Source organism: Myotis myotis, unplaced genomic scaffold (assembly GCF_014108235.1).
Source record: "Myotis myotis isolate mMyoMyo1 unplaced genomic scaffold, mMyoMyo1.p scaffold_m19_p_1, whole genome shotgun sequence".
NCBI classification, from domain to species: Eukaryota; Metazoa; Chordata; class Mammalia; order Chiroptera; family Vespertilionidae; genus Myotis; species Myotis myotis.
The window spans coordinates 172,931,015-172,952,890 of NW_023416313.1; the positions used below are offsets into that span (position 1 = coordinate 172,931,015).

Here is a 21,876-nt window from a genome sequence, read left to right on the forward strand (position 1 = left end):
CTGCTCCGCATGCACTCCGCACCTTAGTATTTTACTTCAGCACTGCGCCTCCTCTGAGTCTGGGTATGCTTTTCTTTTTCCTCCTAGTTGTAGAGCTTCCACTCAGCCAGCCTTCCTGTGGTTCTGGATGATGTCCGTTCTGTCTTTTAGTTGTATTTTTGAAGTGGTTGTTCGAGGCAGCAAACTCCGGCGTTAACCTATGCCGCCATCTTGGTTTCTCCATGGTAATGTCCTTTAATACAGAAAGACTGTTTAAGAAATGGTGGACAGCCCTAGCTGATTTGGCTCAGTGGATAGAGTATCACCCTGCGGACTGAAGGGTTCTGGGTTCGATTCCAGTTAAGAGCACATGCCAGGTTGTGGGCTCTATCCCTGTAGGCAGCCAATCAATGATTCTCTCTCATCTCTTCTGTTTCTATCTCTCTCCCTCTCCCTTCCTCTCTGAAGTGAAAAAAATAAAAAAGTATTTTAAAAAAAGGAGATGGTGGACATTCATGACTATGACAAATGTCCACTACCATTCTTTTGCAGTTTTTTTGCCCCCATGGAGCTTACATTGCGGTGGGATGTCTTCAGTTTCTGTTGGTATTCTACACCAGTATGCAAACAATGGCTGGGTATGTGGGTGGAGCAGTTTAGTGTTTGTCAGCTTTTCCAAGACAGTTCTGTTAGTTGTCCTAGTTTCTAGGCACCTTTCTCTTCAACTACTTGGCTAAGATATGTTCTAAAATGGTATATGCTGTTTGAAATGTTTTTCTCATTGTAGTGAATAAATGAGATCTGACTATAAGAAATATGTATATTGAATTTGTCTATGTTCAAAAGAGAATGCATTAAATAAAAGGATTATTTGCTCACCAAAATCCAGAAGCCACTAGTAATTTTAAAATGCCCCTTAGAGATGCTGAGAAAATAGAAAGCAAAAACTGTATGTGTATTTTCAGGTGATGCCACTGTGTGTTCTATTTGGGACATGGGTGTATTTCTGTATCCCTAACTCACATTGATCAAAACTAAATACAAGTACTATTTGGTTTTAAAATGATATATAGAGTTATTTTCAAAATACTTCCAATTAATTAATCCACTTAGCAAATATTTTTTTTTCCCATAATGTTTAAAGGTCTTGCTCTGTTTCCCTCTAGTTTCCAGTGTTGTTGTGGAGCAATGGATGCTGTTTTGTTTTTAATCCTTTGCTTTTGTCCTGTTTTGTGTTCTCTCTGGAAGCTTAAAGATCTTCCCTTTGTCTGCAGTATACTCACAATTCCTGGTCACATGGTTTGGTATAGCTCTACTTTTATCTGATGTGGTGAGCTCTTGGTGAACACATTTAATTTGGTAACTCATGTACTTCAGTTTGGGGAGTTTTTCTTAGATTATTTCATTGATTCTCTGACTTTTTGTTCTCCTTTCTAGGAAATTTCCTTACCTTTCTCTTCTTGTTTATCATCCACGCCCCCCCCCCCACCCCCCATTTACACTTTTCTGTCTTCAATTCTAAATGTCTTACATGATAGTGGTTTCCTTCAAATGTCTGATAATCCTGACTGTCTGCTCCATACTTAAGAATAGGGCAACAAAATGAGGTTTGGTTAGCCATAAACTTACCTGTAGAGTGATTTGTTTGAGCTCATAATTGGGGAAACTCCAATGTCAGTACCTTCAGGTCTTTCCTTTGGGTTGATCAGGTTCCACATGGAAGGATCTTCTAACCTCCTCCTTGGAAGTTGAAAATCTGGCTGCTAAAATCTGGGAGTCAAGTTGGTAAAGATATCTGGGTTCCTCAGCATCCAATATACAAATATTCGTTTAATCTCCTGACCCCTCAGAGGTCTCCTGGTTCACTACCTGCAGAGAATAAGTTTGCAGTATTTTACCTAGATAAGAGGGAGGCATTTGTTTGCCTGACTGCATGGAGTTTTGAAAGAAATCTGGGGATCTGATTGCTTTATAAACAGATTTGCAAAGAATCCTCCCTATAGTATTTCCCTCTTTCCTCACTTCACTTCAAGAGCAACTAGTTAAGAGTCTTTTGGTGACTAGTTATGTCTAGTTAGAGTCTTTTGGCAACCTTAAAGAATATATGGGTTTGGTGATTGATTTTGACTCATTGCTGCCTTAAGAGTATGTTTTGTTAGTCTACTACTTTTTTTTTTTAAATATATATTTTATTGATTTTTTACAGAGAGGAAGGGAGAGGGATAGAGAGTTAGAAACATCAATGAGAGAGAAACATCGATCAGCTTCCCCTTGCACACTCCCCACTGGGGATGTGCCCGCAACCAAGGCACATGCCCTTTACTGGAATCGAACCTGGGACCCTTGAATCCGCAGGCCGACGCTCTATCCGCTGAGCCAAGCCGGTCAGGGCTAGTTTACTACTTTTTTTTTTATCACTCTTACTTTTCCAGCTAAAAGTCTTCTCAAATTTTGTTGCCATTGTCTCCTTTGCATCCTCATGCTTTTAATCCTTAAAAATTCATTTTATGACATGAGATGGCATTCTGGATTTATTTTAACTTAAAGCAGGAATAAGATAGAAAATAGAAGAATCCATACTTATTAAATACATGGAAGTTATTATTACTCTACTTTTTTTTTAAACTAATCCTCACCAGAGGGTATGTTTTATAGAAAGGGAGAGAGAGAGAGAGAGAGAGAGAGAGAGAGAGAGAGAGAGAGAGAGAGAGACATTGATGTGAAAGAGTAACATCAATTGGTTGATTGGTTGCCTGTATACAGGCCCAACCGGGGATAGAACCCAAAACATTTTGGTGTATGGGACAATGCTACAACCACTGAGACACCTGGCTGGGCAACTCTGTCTACCTTTTAAAATAAGTTTGAAATTTTCTATAATACAAATATTTGAAAAAAATTTTACTAAGAAATACAGAACTGTTCATTTTTCAACAAATATTATTTAAAAAAACATATTTTATTGATTTCAGAGAGGGAGGGAAGGAGAGAGAGAGAGGAGAGAAAGAGAGAGAGAAACATCAAAGAGGAGAATCACTTATCTGCCTCCTGCAAGCCTCACACTGGGGATGGAGTCTGCAACCCAAGCATATGCCCTGACTGGGAATCAAACTGTGACCTCCTGGTTCACAGTTTGATGCTCAACCACTGAGCCATGCTAGCTGGGCTCAACAAATATTATTGATCATCCACTATATACTAGGTCCTGTGCCAAGATTCACACAGAATATGGAAAAGAGAGATTATTATTCATTGAATTTGATTAACTATACTGAGTTTTTAAAATTAAAATGTGACTCTCTAAATTTGATGTTTTAGAGTGACAGTTTTTTCCCCTGACATTTGCATTTATTTTGATTTTTGTGTAAACATATGCTTTTATGAAATATGCAAGAAGGAACCCTAAAGGGGAAAAAGACATTAGATATGAGATGGGGCATTAGGGAATATCTATATTATCATATCTGAAAATAGCATTCATACAAACTATTTATAAGCTTGAATAAAAAATGACACTAGCAGGGAGTAGATAACTTTTTCTATCTATGAACACAGAGAAAAAGCAAAATCTATACCAGAAAATCCCACAAAGGTGAGGATTACCTTTGGCTGGTAGAAGAGAATGAGGAGAGAGGACTGTTGATGACTAGTAGAATCTTGGCTTTTAGTTCATTAGTAATGGGAGCTCTATGAACTGAAGGTAATACTTCTTATTAAGCTGTTACATAAAACTGTTTCCTTTAGTCCCAAGGCTATAGCTGTGGTGGAATAAAAAGCATGGACTCCTAGCTGTTCTCCAAAGGAGGAGGGAGCTACAAGGGAGCACATTAGCCATCTACTTTGGTTCTAGGTGGATAATACTAGGAGGCCAGTCACTTCAACTAGATAGCAACCTGCCCCTTCACTTGATGAGCCCTATTCTGTTCCCGCTTCCAACAACTCTTTCTCTGAGCTTTCTAGGATACTTGCCTTCTAAACAAGAGATCAAGGTCAAGCCAAATCTCCTAAGGAAGCAAAGCCCATTGCTTTGGCTGTTTTTCCTTTTGCCTCTAAAGGTTTCTCTGGGTAACTCAGGTCTCACTGATAAAACTGTGTGTATTTTCTAGTGGAGAGTGGGGGGTAAGGGGACCTCTTAGAAAGTAAGGACTGAAACAATGCTGACAGAACTCCCGTGTCTGCCCAATAGCAGGCTAAGGTGAATGGACTAAAATCTATCAGATTATAACTTTCTTGAGGGCAGGGTGGGTTTGAGACTCTTTCTCACAGCATTTAGCACTATGCCTTGAATGTAAGAAATGTTCATTAAATAGATTTCAATGATGATTTGTTGATATTGATTAATGTACTCTATAGAAACAGTTCTATTAATTATCACTGAATTTGTATTACTGGTTGTTTCTCTCTGAGCTTTTCAATAAAGTCTTCTGGCTCTATCTAGCAAGGTCAGCAAAGGCCCAGAAATAAGTCACAAGTGACACAAAATTCCAGTTTTATACTTTTAAAAATCTTCCATATATGTCAGGAATATTATGGGATTGGTGGGAATGATATTCCCCTATTTATACATGCAAAGCTAACATTTCAGCATTGAAAAAGGATCATGTTATAGTGTCAAATGGTGTTTATTATGGCCCTAGCCAGTTTTTCTCAGTGGATAGAGCATTGGCCTGTGGACCAAAGGGTCCTGGGCTCGATTCTGGTCAGGGCTCATGCAGGAGGCAACCAATCCATGTTTCTCTCTGTCGTTCCATCTCTTGTCCATCTCCCTAAAAATCAATGGGAAAATATTGTCGGGTGGGGATTAACAAAAAAATAAAATAAATAACGTGTTTATTATGCATTGGCACTATGTTAAGTGCATAGTACAGACAGCTGCATGGCAGTCCCAGCCCTCAAGGAGTACACAATCTCCTTGAGGAAAATAAAGTATAACATGATATGGCCCATAATAGTTAGGAAAAGTTCACTATTCAGTCCCTCAAAGAAGTGAGGGAGCTCCATGACTGAGTGTTTGGGCAGACAGCTATTTCTTTCTGTGAATTAATTGTATGAGAAGGATGAGAAGAAAGTCGCTTTCCTTTTCTCTTGAAAAGAGCGTAAATCTTTCAGATGGGATTATATACTTTCCCCATTTCCCAAGACTTCTCTGAGCCATCGAATCTTACCTCTAGAATGGGGCCTTAAAAGTTTGTCAGACTTCCCATCTGGTGTATAGCCATTGGGCCTATATTGCTTACAACACACTAGGTTACAAATAGCAGAAAACTCCAATCCTGTTGGTTTAATTGATGGGTTCAGAAGCTGCTTGATCAGAGGCTCAAAAACATAATCAGAGATCACATTTCTTTCTGCCTATGCTTTCCCCATGTCTGCTTTATTTTAACCTGGCTGGACCTCGTGGATGGGAGATGGCTGCCTACAGTCCAGAGCTCTGGGGACCCCCCCCCCCCCCCCCCCCCCCCATCGAACATTCTGGTAACATGCCTTCAATTTTTGAGTTTTTATGAAACCTTGATTTTTGAGTACATGCAGGTTGCCTCTAAAACTGTCTTGGAATATAAAAACAAACAAATAAAAACTTTCCCACAAGTCCCCAGCAAATTGCTCTTCTCAGTGGCCCAAACTGTGTTATACCCGCTGCTGACCAATAACTGCAGCAGGGGATGTGAGCGAACATGCTGGTTTATTTTAGTTGGATTTATGCTAACTTGCTTATACTGGAACCATATACTCCAGGACCCAGCCAGGGCAGGGATGTGACCCGAAGAAGCGTGTGTGTGTGTGTGTGTGTGTGTGTGTGTGTGTGTGTGTGTACACACCTAGGTAAGGAGGAGTGGATAAAGGGGAGGCTACACAGGATCTGGCACAAGGTCCAGGGTGTAGCCATTGACGTCATGGAAATCCCTACCCCAAGCTACAATTGCCTTCTCCCGCTGGACAGCTCCGGTTGTAATCAAGTAACTGGGAACTGCCTGTGTGCAGAGGGAATCGCCCTCCGTGCTTCTCTCCAAGTCTGGGCTCCCAAGGCTCCCTGCCCTGGCAGTTACCCTCAAGGTACTGGCTGCGTCCTTCCATTTGTTACTTCGGATGCCTCCTTTCTTCAGCGTTTCTCCCCCCTGGCTCTTCCTCGTCTTTACTGCACTCACTGCCCCCAACGAGTGAAAACACTGGCTGCCATTAGAGAAAACCTTCCTCCCATCCCCGAATCGGAAGGAATTGAGGTTTAGTTATTTTGTCTTCTTTCTATCCCGCGTGGGGGGGTGCTTTAGGCCAAGTTCAGAACGTGCGCCAAGACAGTGGCTGCGCGACCGCCTCTCCCTGGGTCAAACGGAGGGGGGGCCGGTTTGGTCCGTGTCCAAGAGCGCGTCCCGCCGCGCAGTTTGCCGGCCCCGAGCGGGGTTCGGGTGGGCAGGGAGGACTGTAGACGCGGGGGCCTGAGTGAGTGCAGTATCGGGGAGCCTGCAGCCCGCGCAGCTGTGTGGTCGGAGCGAGGTTTTGCCCCTTCTGCCTCCCGCTCGGCAGCACATCGGACCCACCGCACCGACTCCGAGTGCGGACCGAGGCGGCCGGGCGTCCCTTCCCCACGCACGCACCCTCCGTGCCCAGCGGGGCGCAGCCTCCCGGGGCTGGCACTCCGGGCCCCGCCGCGCGCCGGGAACAGCAGCCTCAGGCGCTGCGTCCTCGGGCTGGCGGCCCGGGCAGCGCCTCCAGATGGGCCCGCAGGGTCGTCCGCGCTGCTCCGCTTCGGGGCCCGCGGCCGGAGCGGGACCAGCTGGAGCCGGCGCCGCGGAGCCCGGCGTCCCGCTCCCGAGGGCCCGGAGGCGGCGTCCTCAGCGGGCGGGCGGGCGGCCCTGCCTCGCGGGTACCTGCGCGCGGCTCCCGCCCCTCCCCGCCAGCCCGGCTCCGGCCCGCCGCGCCCCGCCGCGGGCTTTGTCCACCGGCCCGCGGCCGCCCCTCCCCGTTCCCGCCGGCTCCTCCCCGCCCCCTCCGCGCCGGCCCCACTTCCTCGGAGCGGCGGCGCGGGCGGGCGGCGGGCGCGGGCCGGGGACGAAGGGGTTAAGCCGAGCTCTTCCCGGCGCGGAGGGATCCGGAGCCGAGCCGAGCGCGGTGCTGAGGCCGCCTCAGCGAAAAAAATGTCCGCCTGAGGAGACCCACAAGTTCTATTCGGGGGGACCGCCAGCCCGCCCCGGGAGGAAGGGGCGGCCAGGCCCGAGAGCCGCCTCCCCCGCCCGGATCCGAGAGCTCGCGCGGGGCAAAGTGACCCGAGCCGCCGGGCGGTGCGCGGGGACGCCGGAGCCCGCGCTGCCGGCCAAAGTGAACTTTAATCGGGGTGGTTGGATGCGGAGACGGGGCGGCAGGTAATTGAGGGCAGGCGGGCGGGAGGGGGGCGCCGCGGCGGGGCGTCCCTGCCGGAGCGGAGGCGTCCCCGGCCCGCGCCCCAACTCCGTGCCCCTTTGTACCGAGCGAGCCCGGGGTCCCCTCCAAGTTGGGGAGCGGAGTGGGGGCGGCCAGGCCCGCGGGCGGGCGGCGCGCTCGGCCTGCGCGGGGGCCCCGTTCGGTTCTGGGCTCGGGGCGCCTGGGAGAGCGGGCTGCTCCGGCCGCCGAGCCCGGCTCATTGTTCCGCGGGTCCGGGGCCGGCCGGCCGCCGGCGGGGCAGCCCAAGTGGGAGGAAGCCGAGCTGGGCAGGAGGACTCCGGGCGCGAGCGGGACTAGTTGTCGGTGTTTCTGTTTTCTTTTCACCGACGCCCCTGGGGCGCCCGCGGGGAGCCTGGCGACCCCCGGGGCCCGCCGGGGCGGTCCGGGCGGCGGCGGCCGCGGCCGCGGGCCTGCGAGCGGCGCGTTCCGTCCCCTGCAACTTGTCGGGTCTATTGTTGCCGAGCCCGATAGTCGCTTCGCCTCTCCCCCGCCGCCGCCCGGCTCGCCGGACGCCCGAGCGCCCCGCGCCCGCCCCGCGAGACCCCCGCCCGGGCCGGCCCCGCGCGCGCAGAGCTCCCGGCGGCGGCGCGGGGCGGGGGGCGCCGCGGAGGGAAAAAGGGACCGGCCCGGAAACTTGCGGGAGAGGCGGTGAGTTGCGGGGGCCGCGGCGTCGCTCCCGGGCCGCCGCGCCGAGAGGAACGCGTGGAGTCGCGGACCGGGCGCGGGCTCCCGGCTCTCCCGCCCCCTGCCCACGCGGCGCGGGGACCGACTGGGGTGTGGGGAGCCAGCCCCGCTCCATCCCCTCGGTGGTCGCTGGCTGAGCCCGGTTCTTCCTCTGCCTCAGGACCCGCTAGAAGTGGCCCAAGATGAATCCTCAGCAGCAGCGCATGGCCGCGATAGGGACCGACAAGGAGCTGAGCGACCTGCTGGACTTCAGTGCGGTAGGAGAGCTTCCCGCGGCATCGCGGGGTTCTGCGGAGGTTTCGTGAAAAAAAGAAAGAAAGAGAAAGGAAGGAGGTGGGGGGAAGCGACGTGGAGACGAGGCAGCGCGAACTCCCTCTGCTTTGAGCAGAGTTCTCAGGGCTGGAGTCCAGCTCCCCCAAGTTGGACACCTGAACTTTGATGTAATGTCTAGACTTGCAGATTGAAAACTTTATTGCCAAAGGGGTCATTTGTTTTAACCAGTTGAAAGGAAAACAATGTAATCATGAGCTTTGGTTGAGTCACCCTCTGACCCTGATGGTGATTAGGGATTTTTGAACTTCATAGGAGAGAAGAAAATTATTTTTTCTTCAACGCTCCTAACCATCTCTCTCCCCAAGCTGTGGTACATGAGAGATGTCATTTACAAGAGAGCCAGCCTTTTGAGCTGAGTATCTTTGTAATACACATATATGTGTGTATGTGTATATATTTACAATTTTTTAGGTGGGTAATAATTGAGTGACTCAAAAGCATCTGTTGAAACCAAGGGGCCCACTGCCCTTACTTTTAATGGTTGAATTCCTTTTTTAACTGCTTGCTGTTAGGAATCAGGACCAATCCCTACTTTGTAAAACTTAGAGTGGATCCTTAGTGTATTGTGGTAGTTTCATTTGATATGATTTTGACTGTATGTAATGTAAATGTAATGAGATTTAATTAATTGCAATCATGGACAAAAGTTCACTATTTAAACTCCATAATCTTAGAAGGTCTCATTTAAGTGACTGATTTTGCAGGACAGAATATAACCAAGTAGTGTTAGTAAATAGTATCACAGTATATTTGCCTTTCTGGGTCTGAATGTACATTTCAAATTTTATTTTAACGTCCTTCTGAAATATAGTAATTAACTGATGACTCTTGGTTTGCAAAGTCTAGAATTTCAGGACTAATAGATACTTTTGGGTTATTTTGCAGATGTTTTCCCCACCTGTTAATAGTGGGAAAACCAGACCAACAACACTGGGAAGCAGTCAGTTCAGTGGATCAGGTAAGATGGTGTCTAAAATCAGAACCTCATGTTTTGATGTTGTGATACAGTTTAGTAGAAAAATATATAAAGTATTTTAATATCTTTCTTCATGGCATTCTTTAGTGTCTTGTTAAAATTATAAATAAAAACAGGAAAAAAAATAAAATTAAAATTAAAAACAACCAAACCTAAAATGTGGGCTGTTGCTGTAAGGATCTATTAACATTTCACTACGAATTTCTATATGGATTAAGAATTCTCTTTTTCAATGAATTTTTAAATTGAAAATTGTCTTATTTGAGTATAAGGGATTAGATCATGCCTCTATATTTAGAAAAGTACCAAAAGAAAATGCACTATGGCCATATGTGATCTTTTAAAAAATGTTTATTTAAATATGTGTTTTTAAATTTTGCTAAATTTTTAGTCCATTAGCATTATGTAACCCAGGGTTTAAAGAATTGGTAAAATAATATTATTTAATATATGCTCATGAAAAGTAGAATTGAGTCAAGCAACAATTAGTAAGATGCTTATTTTAAAAGATGGCCATTCCCTTAATAGTCTGCAGCAAATGAACAATTTTGTGGATGGTTATTTAAAATGTTAATGGAATAAAAGTTACAAATAAACGAAAAGGAGTTAGATTTATTTTCAAATGACACCTATTAGGTGACTGAATTCTGTCATACATTCAGATTACATGATGATAATGTTTAGAGTAAGGTAAATTAGTCCTATTCCTACACTAGTGCTGTCCTCTTTAAATTTGTCTTCTGTATATTTATAACTGCTCTGCTCCATTAACATCCCATATTTCTTAAGTATGCATATTTTTGTTTTTCTAACTTTTAAAAATTCATGGTGAAAAAAAAAAAAGACATTCTAAAGGTCCATTCTAGTGTACAAAAGCTATAATTTTCTGTTTAAATGTATTCATTAGTGCTCAGAGATAGATGAAAACAAGAACAAAAACAAACAAAAAAAACCTAAAGCCATGACAGTATCACCTTAAAAAAACAAGCTGTCAAATCTCTGGGCTGAAACAGTAATTCCTCTTTGACTGGTACTGTTATTTCCCCTGGTAAAGTGATGGCGATTTCTTAAGATACTGTGAGAGCAAAACATTAGAAAGGAAGATTAAATTAGTAATCATTTTACTACTTTATTACACTTTACATTTAAAACATTTCTACTTAAAAGACATGCAATAACTTAAATTTACTAAAATTCATTTTTAATGATGAAATCGCAGCTTATGAGGAAAATAATATGTCGTTTAATATTTTATATTAAGTACAATAAAAGCACTTTGGATTGTAAATATCCTAAGGCTAATACTATCCTTAATAAAAAGGGTACCATAACATGTCAGCCAAACCTCAGCTCTTCTCCCACCTCTTTCCTTTTACTGGCAATCATTCGAATATTGTCACTTTTTGGGGAGAGGGGAGAACATTATTAGTTAATGTAGAAGAAGGCTATATTTCCTTTCTGCACTACTGTTTTGAGTATGTCTCAATTTTTGCAACTAATCATTCTCAAGAACTGTCAAATTTACTTTGTCTAATATGTAGTACATGCTTAGTATATTTCATTAATGAATAGTGATATTGCTGTTTCAGGCTAGTAGTTCCAGCTTGAATTGTGGAAATTATATTTAACTGACACTCATTGATATCAATAACATGGAATTTAGAAACTTGCTATTAGAAATATTTTCTGTTTTTAGAATAAGGACAATTAGTTTTTTACTTCATCAAATTAAGAAGGTGTGATTTTTATAGTCTGAAATTAAAAAGTAGGTGAACTTGGTGTGTATTACAAACATGGCGTTGGAGAAGTTGTAGGTCCTTGCTTGCATTATATGAAAAAAAAATTCCTTTTTACATTGTAGCAGTGGTTGTAGTATTTGATCTTTTGGAGTAGGAACTTTTTAGTTTTAAAACTGTTAGACTTGTTATTTATCTATTGGAAGTTTGAATTTAAGCACTTGTATTTAGTGGGCATAGTAATTTTTATCTGTGTGGTTTGTTTTAAATCTAGAAAAGAATTTTTAAAAGCTGTGACCTTTAATAATTAGTTTTGGGGAAGGGAACATGCCATATGATTATTTTATATCAAAGTACGTTTACTGGTAGATATGGTTTTCCTGTAGCCATTTCTTATCTTAAAGACAATGTCTAAAAGAAATTGGTATGGTAGTATTATTTTATTTATATATTTTACTGATATTTGAATTATCTGTCTTGATATCAAAGGATATGTAATACGTCCTAATGCTTGTTTGTTTGCAGCGGCGTATAAGGATCTAAAGATCTGACTTTCCTTCTGAAGAGCTGACTTAAAGATTAGAGTTTTCTTGTCTTTGGAGTCATTTGTAAAACCCTAGCCTTTTGCCTCCTGAAGACTATAATTGTGCAGTATAATTTCCTTTCTTGATTATTTGTCCTTTTTAGGATGATTTAATTTCACAATGGGATTTTCTTGAGAAATAATATATAACACCTTTGGAATTTTTTGAAACATACATGCTAGAGTACATAATGTTATTTTTAAATCAAAGCAAAACACATAATTCTAATGATAGCTGATACTTCATCAAAAGTCACTATGGAAAAGATGAATGTATTATGTACTATTATTTGTTTTGAGAAGTCTGTTAAAATGCCACTTTTTCATTAAGGTGTTAATTTTCTTTGCCTGGTAAGACTGAATTTTTCTGCATGGTATGATAGAGTCTGGGAGGCGCTCTCAACAGTGACCTTGAGAGGCATTTCTATAGGCGTTAAAGGTGAGGCACTGTTAGGGCACTGTATAAAAGGAAAGTTTGTTGAAAGGAATTAATAAAATTAAAATAGCTAAGGTGTTTATTAAGTCCACTGTCTCCTCAACTTTAGGGTTTGAGTATGTGGAACTAGGTTCTGATCCTGGGTTTAATTTTTAGTAATTTAATGTTTATGTGCTATATGAAAAATTTCTTTTGTTAGTTTTTGAATCCAAGTAATAAGAGATGTTGCGAGGCTTGGGATATATATTCGGTATGTGAGCCATATTGACTCTCTCTGTCTGAAATTTCTATCTAGAAAGTTGTTTTAACTAGCAAGTAAAGTTTTACTTTTCCTTGTTCAAATCCGACTTTGATAATAGTTCTTGCCCAAGATTTTTGGAAATAATTGTAAAAACTATTTTTAGCTCTTAAATTTTAAAAGGTATATAGTTTTTCAATCTCAGTTACTGATCAGTTTCTGGAGGGAGAAATTTTTCATATGTACACATAGGCTTTTTGAGAATGTTGCTGTAGTGCCAGAAAACTAAATTCTCATTAAATTGCTCTTCAGCAAATTTTTTTATTGAATTAATTTTTTGTAGTTTCATATGCAGTTGTAAGGAACAATACAGAGACCCCATGTACACTTACCAAATTTTCTGCAGTGGGAACAATTTGCAACACTAGTACAATATTACACCTAGGTTATTGATAGTGATATAGTCAAAATACAAGAACCCTTCTATCACCACAAAGATTCCTGGTGTTTCCCTTTATAACAGCATCTAATTTTAAAGTAATTTTAAAAAAAATCTACGGTAAGATTATTAAATACCTACTCACCGTGCTAAACATGGAGTAAGCTTTTCAAGTTGCCTGTACCATAATTTGAAAATATATATATTTTTAAAATATATATATTTTATTGATTTTTTTTACAGAGAGGAAGGGAGAGGGATAGAGAGTTAGAAACATCAGTGAGAGAGAAACGTCGATCAGCTGCCTCCTGCACATCCTCTACTGGGGATGTGCCCGCAACCAAGGTACATGCCCTTGACTGGAATCGAACCTGGGACCCTTCAGTCCGCAGGCCGACGCTCTATCCACTGAGCCAAACCGGTCAGGGCTGAAAATATTTTAAAAAATCAAAAAAGCAAACCAAAATTTACCAATGCAACTGAATTATAATGTAAGTAGGAATGGTACTTTAAATCAAGTAGACAATAGGTTTAGCCTTTATATGTAAGATATTTTAAGGTTATGAGTATGGTGTGGTTCATGTTGTGTACCTAACAATGTTGAAATTTATAGTAACTGTAATGTGTCGTAATATACACTTGTTCAAATTTAGTGCTTTTACGTGGGTAACAAAACCATGTTAAACATTTGTTTCCTTCAAGTTGTAGTGTGAATGAAATAACTGCAGAGTCAGCAGGCACATGAGGGAAAATACAGTATTTTAGGATAAATATCTCTGCTATTAAGTGGCTCATTTAAGGTAAAAGTTAAGTAGCAAAAAGTCTTTAGAGAAAAACTGTTTATGAAAACACAAATTTGGAAAACAGAAAAATTAGAGACAAGTTTACAACCATGAGTATTGTGTGCTTTTCAGAGTAGTGCCTGTAGTATTCCTTCAGTAGTCATTGGTTTATAATGTATTTGAAAAATAATATGATTGGATCACAATTTTTAGAGACTTTATTATATACAGTGTGGTATGCCTATAATTAATTATTTAAATACAAGTTTAACTTTTTTTTAGGATACTATCCTTTGGTATATCCTTTTTTTGAGTTTTTAAGTAATTCTCTTGGAACAGGAAGATAAAGATGAAGATACTAAACCTTAAATGTAAACACAGTTGTTTTCACACTTTAGATTTAATGGGGTTATTTAGAATAATCTCTTATTAAAGCCAGCTAGTCTTTCTGTTCTTGAACAATTGGTAATCATGCCTGGAATGTCACTGCCTACTTAATGTTGTTAGACTTGGATAACTCTTGCCTTAAGAGAGTAAAGTAACAGTATTAGAATGTGTCTTCTGAAAAAAAAGAAGAAAAAAAAGACCATTTCTGGACAGTGGACACTCTTTAAAAAAAACATAATAGGACTGCTTTGAATTCCACTTTTTTGGATGGGAATGTTGAAATTATAAATCTAATGCTTTTGCATTTAGGGAATAAAATGAGAAAATAAATATTTAAATATGTCAGTTCAAAAGACTAATTAATGACTTTCTGCTTTGTTAAATAGTGGAGCCATGTTTATCTCAGATTTATCAGTTAATTGCGTATTTACTTAGTATCTACTTTGTGTAGCCTGCTGTTCCAGTAGCTTTTGGGAAGGTGGGAAATGGAGAAGGATATAGACCAAAGAAAAGTGGGGGCATTTATTATGTAGATAGGGAGAGAAAATGTAAAATTGTGAGGTAGATAAACTTTTATAACATAAAAAATGTCAAAAACTGCACATTAATGTAGTTTAAATTAATGTAGTCCATAAGAAAAAGGATGTGCTGAGGAGTCAGGGAACTGGTCTAAAGAAAACTCATAGATGTTGAATTTAGAGTTGACGTTTGAAGATATGGAAAATGAATCAGGGAAGAGAAGAACTGGCCTCCTAGATGTGGAATAGCATGAAAAGAGATCCCAAAATGGGAATTTGGCTTACTCCAAGGGACTGTAACATTCATGGAAAGAGAAGCTGGTTTTTATTGATCCCTGTTCTTGCATTCCTGGAGGAGCTAATATTTATATACTACTATCTGGAGCCTGATTGCATGGGTTCAAATCCAGTAATTGCCACTTACTAACTGGGTGATCGTGGGTAAATTACTTAACCACTCTGTGCTTCAGTTTCTCAGTCTGTAAGCTTTAATAATAGTAGCTATCATAGAGCTGTTATGCATATTGACTGAGTGAATACAGATAAAGCTCCAAGAACAGAGCCTGGCAAATAGTGAGCTGTGGTGGAGTGAATTTTTAGTGGTGAGACAATAGGATAAGGAAAGCATTTATTTATTCAGGAAGCCATTGTGCTAATCTAGGAATGAGCTAGGCATTAGTATAGTATTAGTATAGGAAGGGAGATAAATTATCAGGTCAAAAATTGATGTTAATGGTAGAATTAGACATATAAAATCAGTGACTTTGGTTGATTATTTAATGTAAAAACACAAATTTTTATTAGAATACTAGAGGCCTGGTGCACAAATTCGTGCATGGGTGGGATCCCTCAGGGTTGCCTGTGGGGTTTGGGTCCCAGCTTGTACCTCCAGACTCGCAGTCCCAGCTCGCACCCCCAGCCTCACAACACTGCAGCCCTGCCTGGCACCCTGCCGTGGCCTGGCGCCACCCCCTCACCTGCTCCACCATCCTGCTTGTGGGGCGTTGATTGGGGCCAGGCCCCTCTACTCGGCTCCCTTAGCGTCTGGGAACTGGGTGGCGGCCCTACCCCCTGCTGCCACAGCTGGTCGCCATCTGCGGGGTGATTGGCAGGGTAATTGGGCCCCTGCTTGCATCCGCCTTGGCCTGGCATCGCCAGCTCACCTGCTCCACCATCCCCACCGTGGTCCCGCTACCGTTGGGACCGATCAGGGCCCGCAGTGCCTCTACTGCCGCCCACTGCCTGCACCACATGTTCTGTGCTGCTCCCTGGTGGTCAACACACATGATAGCGAGCGGTTCAATTCCTGGTCAAACTCCCGGTTGAACAATTTGCATATTAGGCTTTTATTATATAGGACTAGAGGCCTGGTGAATGAAATTTGTGCACTGGAGGGGGGGGGGGCGTCCCTCAGATTGGGCCTAAGCTGGCAGGCGGACATTCCTCTCACAATCTGGGATCCCTTGCTCCTTACCTCCTGTCTGCTCTCTCTTTACCTCTTGGCTCGCTGCTCCTTAGTGCTGCCACAGAGGTGGGAGAGGCTCCCGTCACTGCTGTTGCACTTGCCAGCTGTGAGCCCGGCTTCTGGCTGAGCAGTCACTCCCCCTGTGGGCAGGGGGCAGTTCCTGCATTGAGCGTCTGCTCCTGGTGGTCAGTATGCATCATAGCGACTGGTTGTTCTGCAGTAACGGTTGCTTAGGCTTTTATTTATAGATGAATGGAGTCTCTGATGGCACTTGTATATGAAGTATAGATTTGTATATAAATGGATTGTGTGTGACTGGAGAGAATTCCTGTAATTCTTCAACCTGTATTGATTGAAATGGAGTGGAATCTAATTGGAGTCTGTCAGTGAGAGAGCACTTGAATTCTTGACTTTTCATAAAAGAGACAGTATAGTGCAGTGGGAAGAATTGGGTTTAGGAGATAGACAGCTGAATTGGAATCATTGCTTTGTGACTTGCTAGCTGGGTGGCACCCTTTTAAGTAATACTAATGATAATATTAATTATTAATAGTAATAATTATAACCAGTGTTATAGTCAGTGTTTATTGAACTATTATTATATGCTAGGCACTATGCTGAGCAATTTACAGGCATTATCTCATATTACTTTGGATAAAATGAGATGTTTCCTGGTTAGAGGTGGGGGCGGTGGTTTGAGAAATGCTGCCACTAGGGCAACATGTCAAAGTTGCTTTTTAGTGCATAAAGTTATATACATTGTTAAAAGTCTAAAAAGTCAGGCAGAAGAGTAGTTTTGAAAAGTCATCAGGTATCTTAGAACCTTACCTTTTATTTTTGCAGTTGATTTCTCCTTAAGACTTTTTTTTGTAGACTAGCTATTGTATAGTCCCAAATAATGAGTAGAAATGTGTTCACCTTTGGAAAACCCTCTTCAGTGCTTAGGCAGCGCCACTTGGATGTAGTGTTTCTCCATATTCTCTCCCCAGCTACTTGAAATTCTTCCTGGAATGAGGTGTAGTCTCAATAAAATAAAATAAAAATGACCTGAGAGGATAGAATAGTTGGGAGACACAGATTGGTGAAAGTGTTGGTCTCTAGGGCAGAGCTTCTCCACTTTTTTCTTAATGGTAGAGGAGAAGGGACATAAACTCCCCTGGTACCCTGAAGCAATACCTTGCAAGTGAGCAGAAGAAATCTTAAAAATTCATGTCATTTTACTCTCTACTCTCTAGCACAAACATATTTGGTGTGATATAAATGTTTTAATTAATCACTGAGTAAAATGGAAGTTCTAGTAAGGTGCATTATGTTTAGCTGTGGCATTGCCCTCCTCCTGTTTTGAGTTGTATTTTTGGTGTTAAGGGCCAGAGAGAGTGGGATGCAGACCTATACTATCTTTTCCTTAGTGAGAAGCCCAGCTTTGAAGTATATTCTTTAGATGTCTTTATTTCTGGATCATTTCTTTCCATAGAAGTTTATGGAAAGAGATCATTACATTAGAAGAAAAATGGCTTTGGTAGGGAGGAAATTATTACTTTGTAAACTAAACAAGGAGAGATTTGTTAGTAATGTCACTGTCATTTGAACCTCTGTTTTCCGATTACAGGTAGACCATCTGTAATTTCTTAACATACCCATGACTTGAAAAGCAAATGTATATTTTTTAGGGAGAACTTTGGTTTTTTGTTTGTTCCATGTTTAAAACATGCTTTCATAAAGACCATGGTGAGTCATCCAAGCTAGGGTAAGCTGATTGGGGACTTAAAGATCACTTTTAAAGATCACACAAAAATGAAAACAGACTAGGGATTGTTACTAATTTTTATTGCATTGGGTAGTGACTCAAGGATGAAACCTTCAAAATAAAATAAAACAATTTGAGAAAAGTTGCAGGACAGAAAAATACTACTTTTTAAAAACAACTACACTACCATATTTTCCCATATTTTCGGTTATTAAAAATTGAGAAAGGTTGCCTAAGATGTCATTTTGTCAGGTCTGTTTTAGGTGTTAGGAAGGTGCCTGCATTTGAGCCGAGAGAGTCTTTGAATTTGAAAGATTATTCCAGTTACGTTAAGGACCTGGAGGCAACCTTTCTCAACATTTGTTGGTTTATTTATTTTTGTTTTGCCGGTGAGCCATTGCAAAGCTTTAAAATGAGCAGGATCACCTCATGATTACTATTCTACGACTTCATTGGTGGTTAATGTACTAGTAGAGAACACAGTTAAATTTAATATGATCGTGCAACTCTAATCAATGAGCAAATGTGCTGCTGTTCTCAGCAAGACTTGAGTAGTGGTGGGGCACCACAGGGATCCCTCCTAGGAGAGAATTACAGTCATCAAGCTTCTCAGTCCTTGAGGCATATGTTGTTGTTTTCAGGTTGTTGGGGATAAAGAAAAGGTTTGTTGTGCCACTAGAGAGGAAAAAATGCTAGGCTCACTTTGACTTATGGCAGAAGCATGATTTGTCCACAAGTTAGAGAATCTGAGTTTGTATGGGCAATCATAGGCCATGGGTGAAAATCTCTGAGTTCTCCTGAGTTAAAAGGTCCTCTTAGTTTTTTTGCCATTTGGAAGCCCTACTATATCTAGCTGACTTTGTCACCTGTCAGAAGCCCCTTGCCTCTCAGCTTGGCATTGACATGTTAAGGTTTTGGAAAATGTTTTTCAGTGTTGGTCCCAATTTGGGATAAACTTAAAGGGGAAACTTTATAGCTGGCTTGAGTTGATTATGCCTCTCCAAGTAGGTAAGTAATTAGGCCCATTTCAAGATGATACTAAGTATTCTACCTATTTCTCATCTAAGCACCAGCTAGTTGTTTTTGTTCTAGGAGATAGCATACTTTACCACCTGTTATCTGCCAAAGGGCCACAATCCCTGATCTCCAATTTTGAAATCCAAAAAGGTTTGAATAAAAATTTTTCCTTTAAATTGACCATAAACTATTTTCATGGCAAAAAGCTGATCTTATCTGAAGGGAGGCCATTGACATTCTCTATTTTCCTAGTCACTGTATGGTTACCAGGTGCTGGGGTGATATGTGACATATGGTATATATAGCGCTCTATATTTCTTTTCTAAAATCTGAAAAACTGGGTTCTAAAACCTGGCTCCATGGATTTCCAAAAAGATATTATAGACCTCCCTCTTTGTATGTGCCTCCCAGGTGTCGTTTTCAACTCAAAATAAGTAGTTCTTTTTTGGATTAAAAATCTGTATTAGAGATTTTTATTACTTTAAATACAGAAAAAAATGTGGTGGACTTGTTACTATAATGGAAATTCTTCTTGGAATGTAGGCTTCTTAGGTTGAGATTTGTGCTTTTTGAATAGTTTGTCCAAAACTTTGATTTAGGAAATCGATTTCCATTTTGAGGAGGGACAAACTTTTTCATCTTTCGGGCCAAGGAGTGTACTGATATTTCCCTAGTCAGTTTGCATGGCCATTTTCAGGATGCTAACAGGAGATATATTTATACATGTATATATAAAACCAAATGAGCCCTAACTGGTTTGGCTCAGTGGATAGAGCGTCAGCCTGCGGACTGAAAGGTCCCAGGTTCGATTCCAGTCAAGGGCATGTACCTTGGTTGCGGGCACATCCCCAGTTTGGGGTGTGCAGGAGGCAGCTGATCGATGTTTCTCACTTATCGATGTTTCTAACTCTCTATCCCTCTCCCTTCCTCTCTGTAAAAAAATCAATAAAATATATTTAAAAAAATTAAAACCAAATGAAAATAATTATATGATCACCTCTGAAAGGAAACCTCAACACTAACCATACCCAATTTTAACTGCTGTCTGTGAGCAAACAGAATTCTATCAAAGCCATCTTCATAAAGAAAAGGAGGAACTAAGATATGGTTCCTTAGGGGATAGACAACAAAACCAGTCTTTGGTAATTTTATTCTCTCCTTTTATATATGTTAAAAGTTTTCATAGATTAGTAGCTTAATGTTTATTCCTACAGTATACTCAGTTAAAGGGTCTTTATTAAAAAAAATTGTGATATTAATGAGAATATGAAAAGTCCCTCAGGAGTGTGTCATTGGCTTCTTAGTCCCGGTTTAATATAAACTATGAAAGTAGCAATGAAGTGAGGTGAAATAAATTAGTTTGTAGTTTACCTGTTTAAGAGGCAGGCCAGTTGGCCATTCTGACTTCTGGTTGCCTTGCAAACCTGTTCTCTGTACTGTTACCAGTGTTACTGTCTTAAGAACCATGAATAGTTAAATTGACTTAAAGTTTGAAGGAGTTTGAGATGCTCTGTTGTAGGAACACAAAACAGGCCATACAGCCAAGATCTCTCTTGCCTTCATAGTTATATAATAACCTCTTGTCAAGTTTAAAAGAGTAGTGCCACAATGAGCAGACTCTGAGTTTGACTCTGGAGGTTTGCTGAACTAATTGTATAGCAATAGGACTTTGCCCAGTAAATCATTGGGGGCAGGGGAGGAGTCTTACTGTTTTAAAAAATCAATAATGATAAAAGTACTTCATAAATATTTAGTCATGCATTATTTACTTCGTAATTCTTGTAGGAAGTTGGTAACTGTTCATTTTACAGAGGAAATAGAGAAATCAACAGTGATATACATTTCCCTGTGGTTTCTTATTGCCCCTCAGAAGCAGCAAACTGATCAGTTGTAGTTGCACCTGCACTGATACCAATCTACACCAGGGCATGGTTTGCCTTGAGGAGGAATTTAATATCTCTAGAAATCTTTAAAGTTTGTTTTTGTAACAGGAGGCTTAAATGGTGTAATGTTGATATTCTCCAGAAAAAGACCTTCAAGATTTATTTTTATTAAAAAGAAAACAGAATTATCAAAAGCCTCCATAAAATAAAATTGTAGTATTGCAAGATATTGAATATAAACAACTGCAATCTGAAATGTTTTTAGGAGAGTGTAATTCTTTTTATGTGTGGTTCTTCTTTTAACTGTTCAGCTGTCATCAGACTCTGTGCCTTGGGAAGAAGATGAAATTTGTTATATGTGTAAGATATTGGAATATTCACATCTATTTAGTTGAGGCCATAGAAAAGAATGGTTACTTCATAGTGTGAAAAATTCTTTATTTTCACTTCCGCTTTTCAAAGACAGTGTTTATTTAGCTATAAAGGCAAGTAAAAGCAGATGGAAAATAGTTATTCCAAAGGTAGTTTAAAAATGTTATTAAACATACAGAAGATACTTCAATGGAAATTGTTAAAATATAATTTTGGAAACAAAACTTTCAATGAATTAAAATGAAAAGACTTATGCTAACTTATAATTTGAGAGGGTGCCGATTAGTCCATTTTGTATTTTCATTTATTTAAAACTAGACTGGGCATTCATTATGCTGAAGTGTATCTGTAGGTACTAGAGCTCTTACCAATGCACAGTTTTATTTGTCTGTGTAGAGTGGTTTGCTTAAGGTGGTGGAGAATAGATAGATACATTCCGGTGTAATGGAAAGAGGAGGGGTTTGGAGTCACAAAGTTTTGGTTCAGTATTATTTACTAGATTTATGATTCTAGGGCACTAAATTAACTTCTCTGATCCTTGTTTATCTTATGTCTCAAATGAGGAGAATAAAAATACTGCCTTAGGGGGTTGTGATAATGATCAAGGTAAGCAATTTTAAGGAAATTCTTTCTAAAATGTGGAGGTTTAGCCCTGACCAGTTTGGCTCAGTGGATGGAGCGTTGGCCGGCGGACTGAATGGTCCCAGGTTCGATTCTGATCAAGGGCATGTACCTTGGCTGCGGGCACATCCCCGGTGGGGGGTGTGCAGGAGGCAGCTGATCGATGTTTCTCTCTCATTGATGTGTCTAACTCTCTATCCCTGTCCCTTCCTCTCTGTAAAAAAATCAATAAAAATATTTTAAAAAAATAAAATAAAATGTGGA

The 21,876-nt window shown here is 41.2% G+C and overlaps 1 protein-coding gene across 7 annotated transcripts in view; it reads left to right on the top strand.

Moving 5' to 3' along the window:
* Positions 1 to 5,907: 5,907 nt before the first annotated feature.
* Positions 5,908 to 21,876, top strand: part of TCF12 (transcription factor 12) — a 349,545-nt gene continuing 333,576 nt past the window's right edge. Inside the window, exons 1-3 of one of the 7 annotated variants that reach the window (XM_036302507.1) lie at positions 5,908 to 6,033; positions 8,240 to 8,336; positions 9,298 to 9,370. In XM_036302507.1, the coding sequence (XP_036158400.1) occupies positions 8,262 to 8,336; positions 9,298 to 9,370 (148 nt within the window). In that variant the 5' untranslated portion in view covers positions 5,908 to 6,033; positions 8,240 to 8,261. Of the gene's footprint in view, positions 6,034 to 6,066; positions 6,201 to 7,010; positions 7,338 to 8,239; positions 8,337 to 9,297; positions 9,371 to 21,876 lie in introns of those variants that run through there. The other 6 variants (XM_036302496.1, XM_036302615.1, XM_036302546.1 and 3 more) reach the window with 6 other exon arrangements.